The 16,327-nt window shown below is 38.5% G+C and overlaps 1 protein-coding gene across 1 annotated transcript in view; it reads right to left on the reverse strand.

The window, feature by feature from the left end:
- Positions 1-16,327, reverse strand: part of POF1B (POF1B actin binding protein) — a 102,755-nt gene that overhangs the window by 34,253 nt on the left and 52,175 nt on the right. Inside the window, exons 7-8 of the mRNA XM_050776503.1 lie at positions 5,933-5,960; positions 4,663-4,737 (exon numbers count right to left, since the gene is read on the reverse strand). Of these exons, the coding sequence (XP_050632460.1) occupies positions 4,663-4,737; positions 5,933-5,960 (103 nt within the window). The remainder of the gene's footprint in view (positions 1-4,662; positions 4,738-5,932; positions 5,961-16,327) is intronic.

Below are 16,327 nucleotides of genomic sequence, written 5' to 3' on the forward strand. Positions count from 1 at the left end.
CTGATGGGCTTCCCTTTGTGGGTAACCCGACCTTTCTCTCTGGCTGCCCTTGACATTTTTTCCTTCATTTCAACCTTGGTGAATCTAACGATTATGTGTCTTGGGTTTGCTCTTCTCAAGGAGTATCTTTTTGGTGCTCTCTGTGTTTCCTGAATTTGAATGTTGGCTGGTCTTGCTAGGTTGGGGAAGTTCTCCTGGATAATATCCTAAAGAGTGCTTTCCAACTTGGTTCAATGCTCCCCATCACTTTCAGGTGTACCAATCAAACGTAGATTTGATCTTTTCACATAGTCCCATATTTCTTGGAGGCTTTGTTCATTCTTTTTCATTGTTTTTTCTCTAATCTTGTCTTCTTGCTTTATTTGGATAAATTGATCTTCAATCTGGGATATCCTTTATTCTGCTTGATCAATTTGGCTATTGATACTTGTGTATGCTTCAAGAAGTTCTCGTGCTGTGTTTTTCAGCTCCATCACGTCATTTATGTTCTTCTCTAAACTGGTTATTCTAGTTAGCAATTCCTCTAACCTTTTTTCAAGGTTCTTAGCTTCCTTGCATTGGGTTAGAACATGCTCCTTTAGCTCGGAGGAGTTTGTTACTACCCACCTTCTGAAGCCTACCTCTGTCAATTCGTCAAACTCATTCCCCATCCAGTTTTGTTCACCTTCCCGGCAAGGAGTTGAGATCCTTTGGAGGAGAAGAGTCATTCTGGTTTTTGGAATTTTCAGCCTTTTTCCACTGTTTTTTCCTCATCTTTGTGGATTTATCTACCTTTGGCCTTTGATGTCAGTGACCTTCGGAAGTGGTTTGTGTGTGGACATCCTTTCTGTTGATGTTCATGCTATTCCTTTCTTTTTGTTAGTTTTCCTTCTAATAGGCCCCTCTGCTGCACGTCTGCTGGAGTTTCCTGGAGGTCCACTCCAGACCCTGTTTGCCTGGGTATCACCAGCAGAGGCTGCAGAACAGCAAAGATTGCTGCCTGTTCCTTCCTCTGGAAGCTTCATCCCAGAGGGGTACCCACACAACGCCAGCTGGAGCTCTCCTGTTTGAGGTGACCATAGACCCCTGCTGGGAGATATCTCCTAGTCAGGGGGCCCAGGCGTCAGAACCAGTTGAGGAGGCAGTCTGTCCCTTAGCAGAGCTAGATCACTGTGCTGGGAGATCTGCTGCTCTCTTCAGAGCCAGCAGGCAGGAACGTTTAAGTATGCTGATGCTGCACCCACAGCTGCCCCTTCCCTCAGGTGCTCTGTCCCAGGGAGATGGGACTTTTATCTGTAAGCCCCTGACTGGGGCTACTGCCTTTCTTTCAGAGATGACCTGCCCAGAGAGGAGGAATCTAGAGAGGCAGTCTGGCTACAGAGGCTTTGCTGAGCTGTGATGGGGTCCACCCAGTTTGAACTTCCTGGCAACTTTGTTTACACTGTGAGGGGAAAACCTCCTACTCAAGCCTTAGTAATGGTGGATGCCTCTCCCCCGCACCAAGCTTGAGTGTCCCAGGTTGCCTTCAGACTGCTCTGCTGGCAGCAAGAATTTCAAGCCAGTGGATCTTAGCATGCTGGGCTCCATGGGGGTGGGATCCACTGAGCTAGACCACTTGGCTCCCTGGCTTCAGCCCCCTTTCCGGGGGAGTGAAGGGTTCTGTCTCACTGGTGTTCCAGGTGCCACTAGGTTATGAAAAAAAAAAAAAAAACTCCTGCAGCTAGCTCAGTGTCTGCCCAAATGGCCACCCAGTTTTGTGCTTGAAACCCAGGGCCCTGATGGTGTAGGCACCCGAGGTTATCTCCTGGTTTATGGGTTTTGAAGACCGTGGGAAATGTATTGTATCTGGGCCAGAGTGCAGAGTTCCTCATGGCACAGTCCCTCACCGCTTCCCTTGGCTAGGGAAAGGAGTTCCCCAACCCCTTGCACTTCCCGGGTGAGGTGACATCCCACTCTGCTTCTGCTTGCCCTCTGTGGGCTGCACCCACTGTCTAACCAGTCCCAATGAGATGAGCTGGGTACCTTAGTTCAAAATGCAGAAATCATTTGTCTTCTGCATTGATCTCTCTGGGAGCTGCAGACCCAAGCTGTTCCTATTCAGCCATCTTGCCCTGGAAACTTTTCTAGAATTTTCTAAATTATGTTAAGTGGTTGAAGCAAAATTTAGTAACACTGTCTAATGTAGTTCTCAATGTATGTAGAGAGAATATTTAAGACAATTATAAATGCAGATAATAAAGATATGTAAAGGAAGCAAAATTTTATACATTTCACTGAAACTGGTGAAATATCAACACCAGTACACTGGGCTAAGTGTTTAAATGGTTTAAAATAATATACAATGTAATACTTAGAGCAACCACTAAAAAGCCATAGTAAGAGATACAAGCAAGGGTACTAGAGACAAATTAAAGTGGAATTCTAAAACATGTTCAAGTAATCCATGGGAAAGCAGGACAAAGAAAACAGGGAAACAAAAATTAGAGACAACAAACAGGAAACAAAACAAAATGACTGATCTAGCCCTAACATAACAATAACTGCAACTTATCTAAATATACAAAATAAATAAAAGACAGAGATTGACTGAGAGGATAAAGAAAAAAAATCCCACTCCCGTATCTATAAGATACTCGCTTCAAATAAAATGAAAATTTTGCATATATATATGTATATATATGATAGTAAAAAGTTGGACAATAATCAAACCACACAAACATTAATCAAAAGAAAGTTAAAGCCATGCTAAAAGGGAAATTGTAGCACTAAATGCTTATATTAGAAAACAAGAGAGGTTCCAAATCAATAACCTAAGTTCCTATGTCAAGCACCTAGACAAATAAGAGCAAAATATACCAAAAGCAAGCAAAGATAGGGCGTAATACAGATAAGAACAGAAACTTATCATTTTTGTGGTAAGACCATTAAAATTCATTCTTTTAAAACAGAAATCAATGAAACTGAAAACAGAAAAACAATAGCGAAGACCAATGAAACTAAAATCTGCTTATTTGAAAAAGTCAATAAAATTGATAAGCCTCTGACAAGATTGACAAAGAAGAAAAACAGAAGACACTAATTATTAATATCAAGAATTAAATAGAGAATAGCAGTACAGCCATCAAAAGGATAAAATACTATAAACAACACGAACAACTATACATGCATAGATTTGACAACTTAGATGGAATGGACTACTTCTTTGATAAACACAAGATACCATAACTCACCCAATATAAAATAAATCATTTGAAGATCCCTGTAACTATTAAGGAATTGAATTTAGTTTTTTTATTCCCCTAAACCAAATCTCCAGGCCCAGATATTTTCACTGGAGAATTCTATCAAATGTTAAAAAGGAATTAGCAACAAATATTCAGAGTCTTCTAGAAAATAGAAATGGAAGAAACATTTCCTAACTCATTTTATGAAACTTGTATTACCCTGATATCAAAACCAAAGAGAGTACCGAAAAAAAGAAAGAAAAGAAAACTACAAACCTATAAACCAATGTGTCTCATGAACTTAGACGCAAAGATCCTCAGAAAGAGTTTTAAAAAAAAAATAGACCTGGAATGCACGTTGGATGGACATCCCACCACCAGAGATAATATCAAGAATGGCTCCCAGATTCAGGTTTTGAGGAGCATATGTGTTCCTCAAACCACCATCTATAATACAGACTGTTTGTCACTAAAAATAATATTTCATTTAATTTTCATAAACATTATACCAGGTTCAATACTTTGGTGATCAACAAAGACCTGAGACCAAATATCAAACTTAGAAATTGGCGTCACCAGACAAAACTAGATTATCTTTAGGTTCATTTGTTGGAAAAACATGTACTCTTCTTTTTAGTCATATTTTCTTAGCATCTATCTTTTTTTTTTTTTTTTTTTTTTTTTTTTTTTTTTTTTTTTTTTTTTTTTTTTTTTTTGAGACGGAGTCTTGCTTTGTTGCCCAGGCTGCAGTGCAGTGGTGCGATCTCAGCTCACTGCAATCTCCACCTCCTGTATTCAAGCGATTCTCCTGCTTCAGCCTCCCAAGTAGCTGGGATTACAGGCATGCACCAACATGCCCGGCTTATTTTTGTATTTTTAGTAGAGAGACAGGGTTTTACCATGCTGACCAGGCTGGTCTCAAACTCCTGACATCAAGGGATCCGCCCACCTCAGCCTCCCAAAGTGCTGGGATTACAGGCGTGAGCCACCGCGCCCAGTCCTTATTATCTGTCTTGATCTGTGGTCTCTCCCTTCCTCATGGGGAATTTACTGTTCCAGTGGTCTCTACCACAATTCTGGAAAAGTAAGGAATTGGCCTTTCCATTTCTCCTTGCCAATGATGAGATAGGGTGCGTGTGGTAGGAAAGAGGGTGGAATGGAGAAGAGGAAGGCAAAAACTATGAGATAGAGTCAGATTGTACTAAAGTGCTGAGGGGTAAATAAGGGCATTCTATAGAAGGGAATAATATTTCCAGAATGTGTTCCCAGATGCTAGTCATTCAATATACTTTTTGGTGATCTCACTAAACTGAAATATAACCCTAGTCTAATCAAAGAATCATCAACTCTTAGGAAAGAGGATTTTAATTTGGGACTTTCTGTTCTTAATCAAGGGAAGCAACCTAGGAAGTTGTTTGTTAGTGTTGATTTCACACATCCACGCTTGACCCCATCTCACCTGCAGAATGTAGCGAATTTGCTGTTTTGTAAACTCTGATAATCCTTTAGGAATCAATGATTCAATGTCTTCCGACTGTAAGAAAAAAAGGCTTATCCATGGAACAGATACATGTCAATCTTAAGAAAAGCAATCCACAGACTTTTGTGTAATGGGACATATTTTAGGAATATTAAAAGATTCACTTTTTGAGAAACAGTTTCTATGAGTTTAATTTCTAGCCTTATCAGTTCTTATTTTTAAAAAATCAATTATATTACAAACAGTATAAAAATAATCCTGAATTCCACGCATTCGAGGGAAAACCTTTGGGCAACCAATGAGAAGTTCCATTTCTATTTTTAAAAAAATGAAATTAAAACAAAAGCAAAATGGTCTATTAAATACCTTTACACACTTTATTCATTGTATATTTTTAAAAACTGGAAGTTTTTTTGGGTGATATGACATTCTAGAAGTTCATTTTTGAAATAATGAAAACTTTGGGAAATAAAAATTAAGGGTGTTACAGGTTTTACTGAGAATTTACATAGAGCTGTGGTGACTTTTGAAAGATTGTGATGTTGCCACCACAACACTGAAACAGCTTCAACTAATTTTAAGTGAGGAGCTGAAGGGAAGTATTTCTTAAAGGTAATTTAGGAATTACTGAATAATTGTAATGAATGCAGTATACCAGTACACTGGAAAAAACGATTAAAATCACAAAAGAGGGAACTGTGCTTTTTATTGCATTGAAATAGGTTTTTCTCTATTTGATTATTCTATTAAAAGCAATTATTAAGATAATATGCATATGTACTAGATTAATACTTGAAAATATTTTTACTTTAAGTTGCTGACTGGCATGGCACATACAAGGTTTTGAAGCATATTAAAACTAAATTTGCTATTTAATTAATCATACAGATTTCAGTTTTCTAAAGCAGAGAATATGTGGTCAGTGAAATAAGTCTTGTACCCCATAAATAAATGCACCTACTATGTACACACAGAAATTAAAAATAGAACATTTCAAATAAATATTGCAATAAGCATAGACAAATCACAAAGTGACAGTTGATAAAACATTTTTGTGAATGATTAGTAGTTTTATAGTTATTATAAATATGTAGTGTTTATATAATTTTAAAGGCAAAATGGCCACAAATTTTTTCACTTACCTGCATTTTCAGTCTAGTAAAGGTACTTAACTAAAAGAATATTATTATTGCAAATATCAGAATCTCTTATTACACTATATTCGATTTTCAACTATTTTTGCACTTACCTCATCTGTAGACTCAAAGTCTTGTTTGCTGCAAGAACAAAAAAAAAAGATAGACAACTTTAGGAAAGTATATTCACTGATCATATATAAATGCTAGTTTTCTATTAATTGTATCTTACTTTTTGAAATATAAGAGGACTTATTTAATTTATAAGCACAAGTGAAAATGTTAAAACTAAAATGGCACTTTTAGTTAGTTTGACTAAAATATTTTTTCTGGAATTAGCAGATCTATTAAAAATGAACATCTGAATAACAAAATAATAAAATATACAGAAGTGGTTAGTACTATCCGTTAGCACCAGTTTAATTGTGGCTAGATTAGAAGTCCCCTGTGCTTGGCAATAAATGCTACTTGGGTGAATAAATAACAAAAATAGCTTTTCTCTCTCTATTTCCACTTTCATTTTCTCCTTCTTGTATCTTTCAGTGCTGATTCCATCTTCCCTCCACAGTGTTTTCAAGTTCTTCATACCCTATTTAATAAAATCAAAGCTTGCAAGAAAAGCCTGAATAACTCATTTAATCTATACTAGAGTATATTTGGCAATGACTGGCTTGAAGGATATTTCAATATTTACATAGGGACAAAGCATTAAGCAAAATGATCAAAATTCTAGTGGGGTAATAGAATTTCCAGCATCATAATGAGGATTTGGTCACAGGGCTTGAAAGACCCTTTGTGGAGCCATGATAGGTAGGAAAATGCTGAAGAAGATTTGTTTCTGGTTATACCAGACTGGCACTTGCTCCTTTGGGAATGTTGAAAACTGGAAAGGATACATTGATAGTGTTGTCTGGGGCAAGACACAGGCCTTCATTTTTGCCAACTTGTTCCCACTCCTCTTGATGGAAGAATTAGGCCCAAAATATATATGGTAAACATACTTCTCAAACAAATGAACAGAAAACAGTAAACATGGGTTCTGACAGCAAGGCATAATATTTATTTTATTTTAAAATAATTAACTTGACTTTATTGCCTAATAGAATTTTATCATGAAAACATTTCAAGATTGATTTGTGTCTTCTTTTTTTTAACTTTTATATTAAGTTGAGGGGTACATGTACAGGTTTGTTATATAGGTAAATTGCATTTTGTGGTGGTTTGGTGTACAAATGATTTCATCGCTGAGGTAATAAGCACAGTACCCAATAGGTAGTTTTTTGATCCTCATCCTCCTCCCACCCTCCACCCTCAAGTAGGTCTGTTGTTCCCTTCTTTGTGTCTGTATGTACTCAATGTTTAGCTCCCACTTATAAGTAAGAACATGCAGTATTTGGCTTTCTGTTTCTGCATTAGTTTGCTAAGAATAACAGCCTCCAGTTCCGTCCATGTCCCTGCAAAGAACATGATCTCATTCTTTTATATGGCTATATAGTATTCCGTGGTATAGATGAACCACATTTCCTTTATCCAGTCTAAATACCATCAGTGGGCATTTAGGTTGATTCCACGTCATTGTTATTGTGAATAGTGCTGTGATGAACATAGGTGTGCAAGTGTCTGTATGGTAGAACGATTTATACTCCTTTGCGTATTGTTGAAAACAGTTTGGCAATTAGTCCAAGAACTTAAAACAGAATCAGCATTTGATTCAATGAATTTCTGGGTCAAATGGTGATTCTGTTTTAAGTTGTTGGACAAATTGCCAAACTGCTTTTCACAATGGCTGAACTAGTTTAGATTCCCACCAGCAGTGCATATGCATTACCTTTTCTCCACAACCATACCAGAATCTGTCATTTTTTGACTTTTTAATAACAACCATTCTGACTGGTGTGAGAAGGTATTTCATTGTGGTTTTGCTTTGCATTTTTCTAATGTTCAGTGATGTTGAGGTTTTTTTCATGTGCTTGTCAGCTACATGTATGTCTTCTTTTGAAAAGTGTCTGTTCATGTCATTTGCCCACTTTTTAATGAGGTTGTTTGTTTTTTGCTTGTAAGTTGGCAAAAAGAAGTGTGGCAATTTTTCAAAGACCTAAAGACAGAGATACCATTCTACCCAGCAATCCCATAACTGTACATATACACAAAAGAATATAAATAATTCTACTGTAAAGACACATGCTTGTGTAAGTTCATTGCAGCACTATTCACAATAGCAAAGACGTGGAATCAACCTAAATGCCATCAGTGATAGACTGGATAAAGAAAATGTGGTACATATACACCATGGAATACTACATACCCATAAAAAACAAGATCATGCCCTTTGCAGGGACATGGATGGAGCTGGAGGCCATTATTCTTAGCAAACTAACACAGGAACAGAAAACCAAATACTGCATGTTCTCACTTATAAGTGGGAGCTAAATGATGAGAACACATGGACACATAGAGGGGGAACAACACATACTGGGGCCTATTAAAAGGTGGAGGGTGGGAGGAGGAAGAGGATCAGGAAAAATAACTAATGGGTACTACGCTTAATACATGTGTGATGAAATAATCTGTACAACAAACCCCTGTAACACAAGTTTACCTATGTAACAAGCCTGTACTTGTACTCCTGAACTTTAAAAAAATGTTTAAATTCCTTATAGATTCTGGATATTAGACCTGTGTTGGATGTATAGTCTGCAAATATTTTCTTCTCTTATTCTGTAGATTGTCTTTTAAGTCTGTTGATTGTTTATTTTGCTGTGCAGAAGGTCTTCAGTTCAATTAGGTCCCATTTGTCCGTTTTTGTTTTTGTTGTAATTGCTTTTGGCATCTTTGTCCATGAAGTCTTTGTCAAGTCTTAGGTCTAGAATGATATTTCCTAGGTTATCTTCGAGAGTTTTTATAGATTTTGGTTTCAGGTTTAAGACTTTAATCCAACTTGAGTTAATTTTTGTTTATTGTGTAAGGAGGGTTCCACTTTCAATATTCTGCATATGGCTAACCAGTTATCCCAGCACCATCTATTGAATAAGGAGTCCTTTCCCCATTGCTTATTTTTGTAGATTTTGTCAAAAATCAGATAATTGTAGGTATTTGGCAATATTTCTGGGATCTCTATTCTGTTCCATGGGTCTATGTGTCTGTTTTTGTAGCAACACCATACTGTTTTGGTTATTGTTGCCTTGTAGTAGAGTTTTAAGTTGGGTAATTTGATGCCTTCAACTTTGTTATTTTTGCTTAGGATTGTCTCGCTATTCCAGTCTTTTATGGTTCCATATGAATTTCAAAATAGTTTTCTTTAATTCTGTGAAGAATGACATTGTTAGTTTGATAGGAATAGCATTGAATCTGTAAATGGCTTTGGGCAGCCGTATTGTCATTTTGATAATACTGATTATTCTTATCCACTAGCATGGAATGTTTTTCTATTTGTTGGTGTCATCTCTGATTTCTGTGAGCAGTGTTTTGTAATTCTTATTGTAGAGGTCTTTTACTCCCTGGGTTAGCTGTATTCCTAAGTATTTTACTCTTTTTGTAGCAATTGTGAATGGGATTGTATTTTTGATTTGGCTTTCAGCTTGGATATTGTTGGTGTATCGAAATGTAGCTGATTTTTGTACATTGATTTCACATCCTAAAACTTTGTTTAAGTGGTGTATCAAATCAAGGAACTTTTGGGCAGAGACTATGGGGTTTTCTAGGTATAGAATCATATTGTCTGCACAGAGGGATAGTTTGACTTCCTTTCTTGCTGCTTGAATGTCCTTTATTTCTTTCTCTTGCCTGATAGCTCTGGCTGGAACTTCCAGTGCTATGTTGCATAGAAGTGGTGAGAGAGAACATTCTTATCTTGTTCTGGTTTCAAGAAGAATGCTTCCATCTTTTGCCCATTTAGTATGATGTTGCCTATGGGCTTGTTAGAGATGGCTCTTATTATTTTGAAGTATGTTTCTTCAATTCTTAGTTTCTTGAGAGTTTTTAACATGAAGGGATCTTACATTTCATCAGAAAACCTTTTCTGTATCTTTCGAGTGATCATGTGGTTTTTGTTTTCAGTTCTGTACTAGCATTTATTGATTTGCATATGTTAAACCTACCTTGCCTCCCAGAAATAAAGCCTACTTGATTGTGGTGTGGATTAGCTTTTTGATGTGCTGCTTAATTTGGTTTGCTAGTATTTTATTGGGGATTTTTGCATCAATGTTCATCAAGTATATTGGCCTTAATTTTTGTTTTTTGTTGTGTCCATGCCAGGTTTTGGTATCAGGATGATGCTGGTCTTATAGAATGAGTTAGAAAGGAGTCCCTCTTTCTTATTTTTTCAGAAGAGTTTCAGTAGAAATGATACCAACTCTTCCTTATACATTTGGTAGAATTTGGTTGTGAATCCATCTGGTTTTGGGCTTTTGCTATTTGCTAGGCTCATTATTACTGACTCAGTTTCGGAACTCATTATTGGTCTGTTCAGGGATTCAGTCTCTTCCTTCAATCTTCAGAAGTTGTATGTTTTCAGGAATGTATTTGCTTTAGGTTTTCTAGCTTGTGTGCATAAGGGTGTTTGTAATAGTCTCTGAGGGATTTTTGTATTTCTATCCCCTTTTCATTTCTGATTGCATTTATTTGTATCTTCTCACTTTTTCTCTTTATTAGTCTAGCTAAATGTCTATCTTTCTCATTACTTCTTTCAAGGAAACAGCTTCTGGATTCATCACTCTTTTGTACAGTTTTTCATGTCTCAATTTCCTTCAGTTTAGCTTGAATTTGGTTATTTCTTGTCTTCTACTGTCTTCGGGGTTAGTTTTCTCTTGTTTCTATAGTTCCTCTAGATGTGTTTTTGGGTTGTTAATTTGAGATCTTTCTAACTTTTTGATATGGGACGTTAGTACTATAAACTTCCCTTTTAACACTGCTTGTTTGTATCCCAGAGATTCTGATACGTTGTATGTTTGTTGTGATTCGTTTCAAAGAATTTCTTGATTTCTGGCTTAATTTCATTATTTACCCAGAAGTCATTGGGTAAATAATGAAATTAAGGTTGTTTCATTTCCATTTAATTATATGGTTTTGAGTGATTTTCTTAGCATCAATTTCTATTTTTATTGTACTGTGGTTCAAGGGTGTAGTTGTTGTTATTTCATGGTTTTTTGTTTGTTTGTTTGTTTATTTGTTTGTTTTTGTATTTGCTGATGATTGTTTTATGCTCAATTTTTGGTCAATTTTGGAATATGTGCCATGTGCAGATGAGAAGAATGTAGTCTGTTGTTTTGAGGTGGAGAGTTCTGTAGCTATCTCTTAGGTCCATTTTGTCAAGTGTTGAGTTAAGGTTCCGAATATCTTTGTTAGTTTTCTGTCTTGCTGATATGTCTAATACTGTCAGTGGAGTGTAACAGTCTCCCACTGTTATTGTGTTGTTATCTAAATCTCCTCATAGCTCTCTATGAACTTTCTTTATGTATCTTGATGTGCCTGTGTTGGGTGCATATGTATGTGGGATTATTAGGTCTCATATTGAGCCCTTTACCATTATGTAATGCCCTTTGTCTTATTTGATTTTTGTTAGTTTAAAGTCTATTTTCTCTGAAATTAGGGTTGCAACACCTGCTTTTTTCTGTTTTCCATTTGCTTTGTCGATTTTTCTCCATCTCTTTACTTTGAGCCTATGGGTGTCATTTTATGTCACATGAGTCTCTTGAAGATAGGATACCTTTGAGTTTTGCTTCTTTATCCAACTAGCCACCCTGTACCTTTTAATTGGGGCATTTAGCCCATTTGTATTCAAGGTTAGTATTGATCCTGTCATCATGTTGTTAGCTGATTATTATGTAGACTTGTTGGTGTGGTTACTTTATAGTAACACAGGCTCCGCCAGTGTCCCTGCATGCGTTTGCCCGCATATAGTATCACTGTCCTGTGTACTTAAGTGTGTTTTTATAGTGTTTAATAATGGTCTTCCTTTCCATATTTAGCAATTCCTTCAGGACTTCTTGTAAGGTATGTTTGGTGCTACCAAATTCCCTAAGCATTTGCTTCTCTGAAAATGATCTTATTTCTCCTTTGCTTATAAAACTTAGTTTGGCCAGATGTGAAATTTTTGGTTGAAAATTATTTTCTTTAAGAGTGCTGAATATAGGCCCCCATTCTCTTTTGGCTTGTAGGGTTTCTACTGACAGATCTGTTGCTGACTCAATGAGGTTCTCTTTGTAGGTTACCTGCCCTTTCTTTCCAACTGCCTTTTACATTTTTTTCTTTCATTTCGAGAATCTGATGACTATGTGTCTTGCGTGGTCTTCTTGTGAAGTATTTTGCAGAGGTTCTCTGCATTTCCTGAATTTGAATATTGGCCTCTCTAGTGAGGTTGGGCCGATTTTCGTAGACAATATCCTGAAATACGTTTTCCAAGTTGCTTCATTTTTCTGCCTCTCAGGCATGCCCAGGTGTCATAGAGGGTCTCTTTACATAATCCCTTATTTCTCAGAAGTTTTGTTCATCCTTCTTTGTTGTTTGTTCTTTTTCTCTGAGTTATTTTGTTGAGCCAGTCTTCAAGCTCTGAGATTTTTTTCCCCACTTTTGTCAATTCTGCTGTTAAAACTTGCAATTACATTATGAAATTCTTGTAGCACGTTTTTCAGCTCTATTAAATCAGTTTGGTTCTTTCTTATAATAAGCCATTTTGTCTATCAGCTCCTGCATTGTTTTATTGTAATCTTTAAACTCCTTGTATTGGGATTCAATTTTCTCCTCTGTGTCGATGATCTTTGTTCTTATCCATATTCTGAATTCTATTTCTGTCATTTCAGCCATCTCATCCTGGTTAGGAACCATTGCTGGGGCACTAGTGCAATCCTTTTGAGGTAGGAAGGCACTCTGGATTTTTGAGTTGCCAGAGTTCTTGCACTGGTTCTCTCTCATCTTTGTGGGATGATGTTCCTCCAATCTTTGAAGCTGCTGACCTTTGGTTGGTTATTTTTTTCTTTTATCCTGTTTGGTGTCCTTGGAGATTTGGTTGTAGTACAAGGTGAGTACGGTCGACTGGCTTCGTTTCTGGAGGATTTTAGGGGGCCAAGGCTCAGCTATGGACTCCTGAACTGCATGCTTGAATTCTGGGGTGGTGGTATTGGGCCAGACTTTGATATATGGCCCCTGAATGTTAGGAACTTGCCACACTGGAGAGGTTGAATTCTTCCCAGACCGCTGGTCACAACACTCCTATGGGTGGTGCCAGCCACCATACTCTATAGAGTGGTGGCAGTGTGATCCACCTTCGTTTGCACATGCCGACAGCAGTGGCAGTATGGTGGGGTGCACATTCATTGACTGCAACATGGAGATTGCAGGTGCAGGCGTGCCGGCCTCTGTGGTAGTGTTTACAGTGGCAGCTGTGGCAGCATGGTGGAGGTGGGGGAGGCATCAGGCTCCGCCAGTGTCCCTGCATGCTTTTGCCCGGCAGTGGTGTTAGCACAGGGGTGGGGCACTGGTAGCACTGAACTGTGCGCGCCCTTTGTGTGCGCGTTCACACAGGCGGCAGCTACTGCTGGGGGTGGGGGCGGGTCCACTGGTCTCCCCACATACTTTCACATAGACAGCAGTGTCCGTGCAGGTGCGGGGCGCTGGTGGGTGCTGGACTAGTGGTCTCTGAGCCGACGAATGCTCTGATGATAATGGCGGCACAGCAGGGGACTGGGGGGGCAGGATGCACCGACGCTGGCTGCTGTGGCACAGCAAGATGCATGCGCACATTCATGCTAGTGGGAAAGGGGAGGCAAGGCCCGTCTGCACACACGCACTGTCAAAACGATGTGGAGGATGGGGGTGGCCATAGGACAGTGCGTGCAACAAAGTGGCACGAGGGAGACTGTTATGGGGAAGGACACGGGCAGACTGGTGCATGCCCACGGGGGCTGCTCCCCTGCCCACTAGAGCTCTTCACTGATCAAGTAGTGCCTGTCAGTGCAGGAGGTATGATGAGGGCCCCCAGGACACACCCCACCTGGGCATCTGAGGCTGCACTACAAGCAGGCAGAGCCAGTCTGGGGCTGCAGGAGAGGGCAGTAGACTGAGGGGTGTTCTGGCCTCTTCTCATGGGCAAGACTGCCCTGCAATGTTTAGGTCCAACAGTTTCCCTAGGGCTAAAGTGTCCTAGGGATGGGCATCCTTGGCTGTGTTCCATTACAGAGGCCCCCACACCAACCCTCTAGGCTCCACACTGACTGGAGTTCTGCCCCTACCACTTCTCTAAGCATGTCTCCCTGCCAACTCACATGTTCATGGGAGTTGTGGAGTCTCCTGCTGTCAGGTTTCCAGAGGCCCATGCCAAGTGCAGGTTGCTCTTTACCTGCTCAACTCACTCCTTCCTGAGGAGTTGTTGGGGCCTAGAAAGGAGCCCCAGTGTGTGGGTAGCCCCGTTCAGGGTTCCCAGCTTCTTTCCTCTTCAGCCCCCATAATATTTATTTTAAAGTAAAATAGTTTTACTGTGTTAACTCCTACCACTACTTTCTTTGTAACGGCTTATGAGTAATATATTGCCTACAGAGACAAGTGGGTCACTTACTGTGCAAAAGCTCTTACACACACTTATCAAACTATATGAACTAGTGAGTAGAAAGATTACTGAAGGTTCCCTTTTCCAAGGCATGACTACATATGTGCAATTGTCTGCATGTACCTATGTGGTATTTCCTGTGTTGCCCAAAATCGAATTTATAGGGAGGCCCTAGCAAAAGTAGAAATAGCTTCTTGTTTTTTAATGCTTTACTAAAGTAACTACATGTATAGATGCAAAGCTAAAGCAAGTTAAAAATGTGAATCACAATGCAGTTTTAGTAGTCTTGCATTACTCTTAACTGGAATTATGATAATATTAATAGACCTTTGCATTTAAAAGATACTAATCCTTACTTCTTCCAATTCAAATGCCAACCTGATATACACGTCCCTAGTCACTTTTCTTTCTATAAATAAGAAAACAAAACAAAGAAACAAAACAAGGAACAATAAATAGCACTTAATATCAGAATTTTAAAAAGTCACCAGAATGGTTTCATGTGACAAACTTCTTTAATTTTTACCTTGCAGCCCACTAATTGCTGAATTGCACTTTGGAATAATAGGAAAAGTGTATACAAAAGAGGAGGGAAAGATGGAGAACGTGGAAGCAAAGAGAGCAGATTAGGGAGGTGGAAAAGTCAGTGGGGAGTATATCTTCATTCAACACTGGAAGATGGTGGCTAGAATTACATTGGGCAGAAAAAGGAACAGAGTGACACTCCCTGTATGCACAATCTTAAACAATTTGCCTAATATTACACATCTAGTGTTGCAAGGTTAAGTGATTTTCCTAAGGAAAATTGGTTCTCAGAGTGTGGGTTCTAGTCCCAGATTTTGCCACTTTTGCAGCCTCAGTTTAGTGGTCCTGAAACTTGATCATGTATCAGAATCCTCTGAAAAGCGTGTTACTGAGCCCTCCCCACAGAATTTCTGATTCTTTAGGTCTATTTCTAAATGTTCACATGATGCGGATGCCACTTGTAACTAAATATCTTAACTAATTTATTGCTTTAACAAATGAATACGTATTTTTACTTGCCTGATACTATGCATTTAGTATGTATAAAAAAAAACTGTGACATGAACCCAGGATATGAACTCTGGATCTACAACAAGGGTACTTAAGACTATGTCCTATATACTTCTGAATTTTACAATGTGATACTTTGATAGAAATATTCACAGGGCATGGTTAATGCACAGAAGTAGAGCACCTAGACCAAACTGAAGATTTAGGGAAGGCTTTGCAGAAAAGTTCATAGATTATAGGTAAAGGAGTACTCAAAAATGTTTGAATCTATCTCAGGCACTTAGTAGCTGTGTGATCTTAATAACTTATTCTCTTTGGGTCTTCATCTGAAACTTTGTAAGGTTATCATGCAAATTAGGTAATATAGATAATGCCTGGCACATGGTGGATGCTTAACATACAACTGATTATTACATTAAGGGAAATATTTTAAAATAATGAACATGTGTAAAGAGATGAAATAGTTGTTTAGGTAATGGGAAAGAAGGAGACTTGTTTGTATAATGGGTAGTGGAGATGGTGTTGATTAGGATAAAACTATGATGAAAGTCAAGTTGAAGATAGAAATCATGCATTTATAATGGCACCAGTTCAAATAAATGGCTCTGCTTTTCTCTAGCAGTGATCAGCTGCATGAGCATAGCAGTAATTAAGGCCTTTGTTCATTTAGCAAATATCTGTTGAGCACCACAGTAAACCAGCCACCACACTATGCACCAAGGACACCAGGGTAAATAAAACAGCCCTCATGGAGCCCTCTGCATTCTAAAGATAGTGGGTGTTGGATGAAGGAGGTGTTGGTGGTTTTTTTAAAAAAGAGAATAGGGCAGAGAGTTAGAGTAATCCAGAGTTGGGGTTTTGCTAAGTGGGAAGGGCAGTTCAACAAGGAGGCAAAGCAGTTGAGGGTGACAGTAAGATAATGGTTGTAGTCATT

The sequence above is a fragment of the Macaca thibetana genome, chromosome X, assembly GCF_024542745.1.
Source record: "Macaca thibetana thibetana isolate TM-01 chromosome X, ASM2454274v1, whole genome shotgun sequence".
NCBI classification, from domain to species: Eukaryota; Metazoa; Chordata; class Mammalia; order Primates; family Cercopithecidae; genus Macaca; species Macaca thibetana.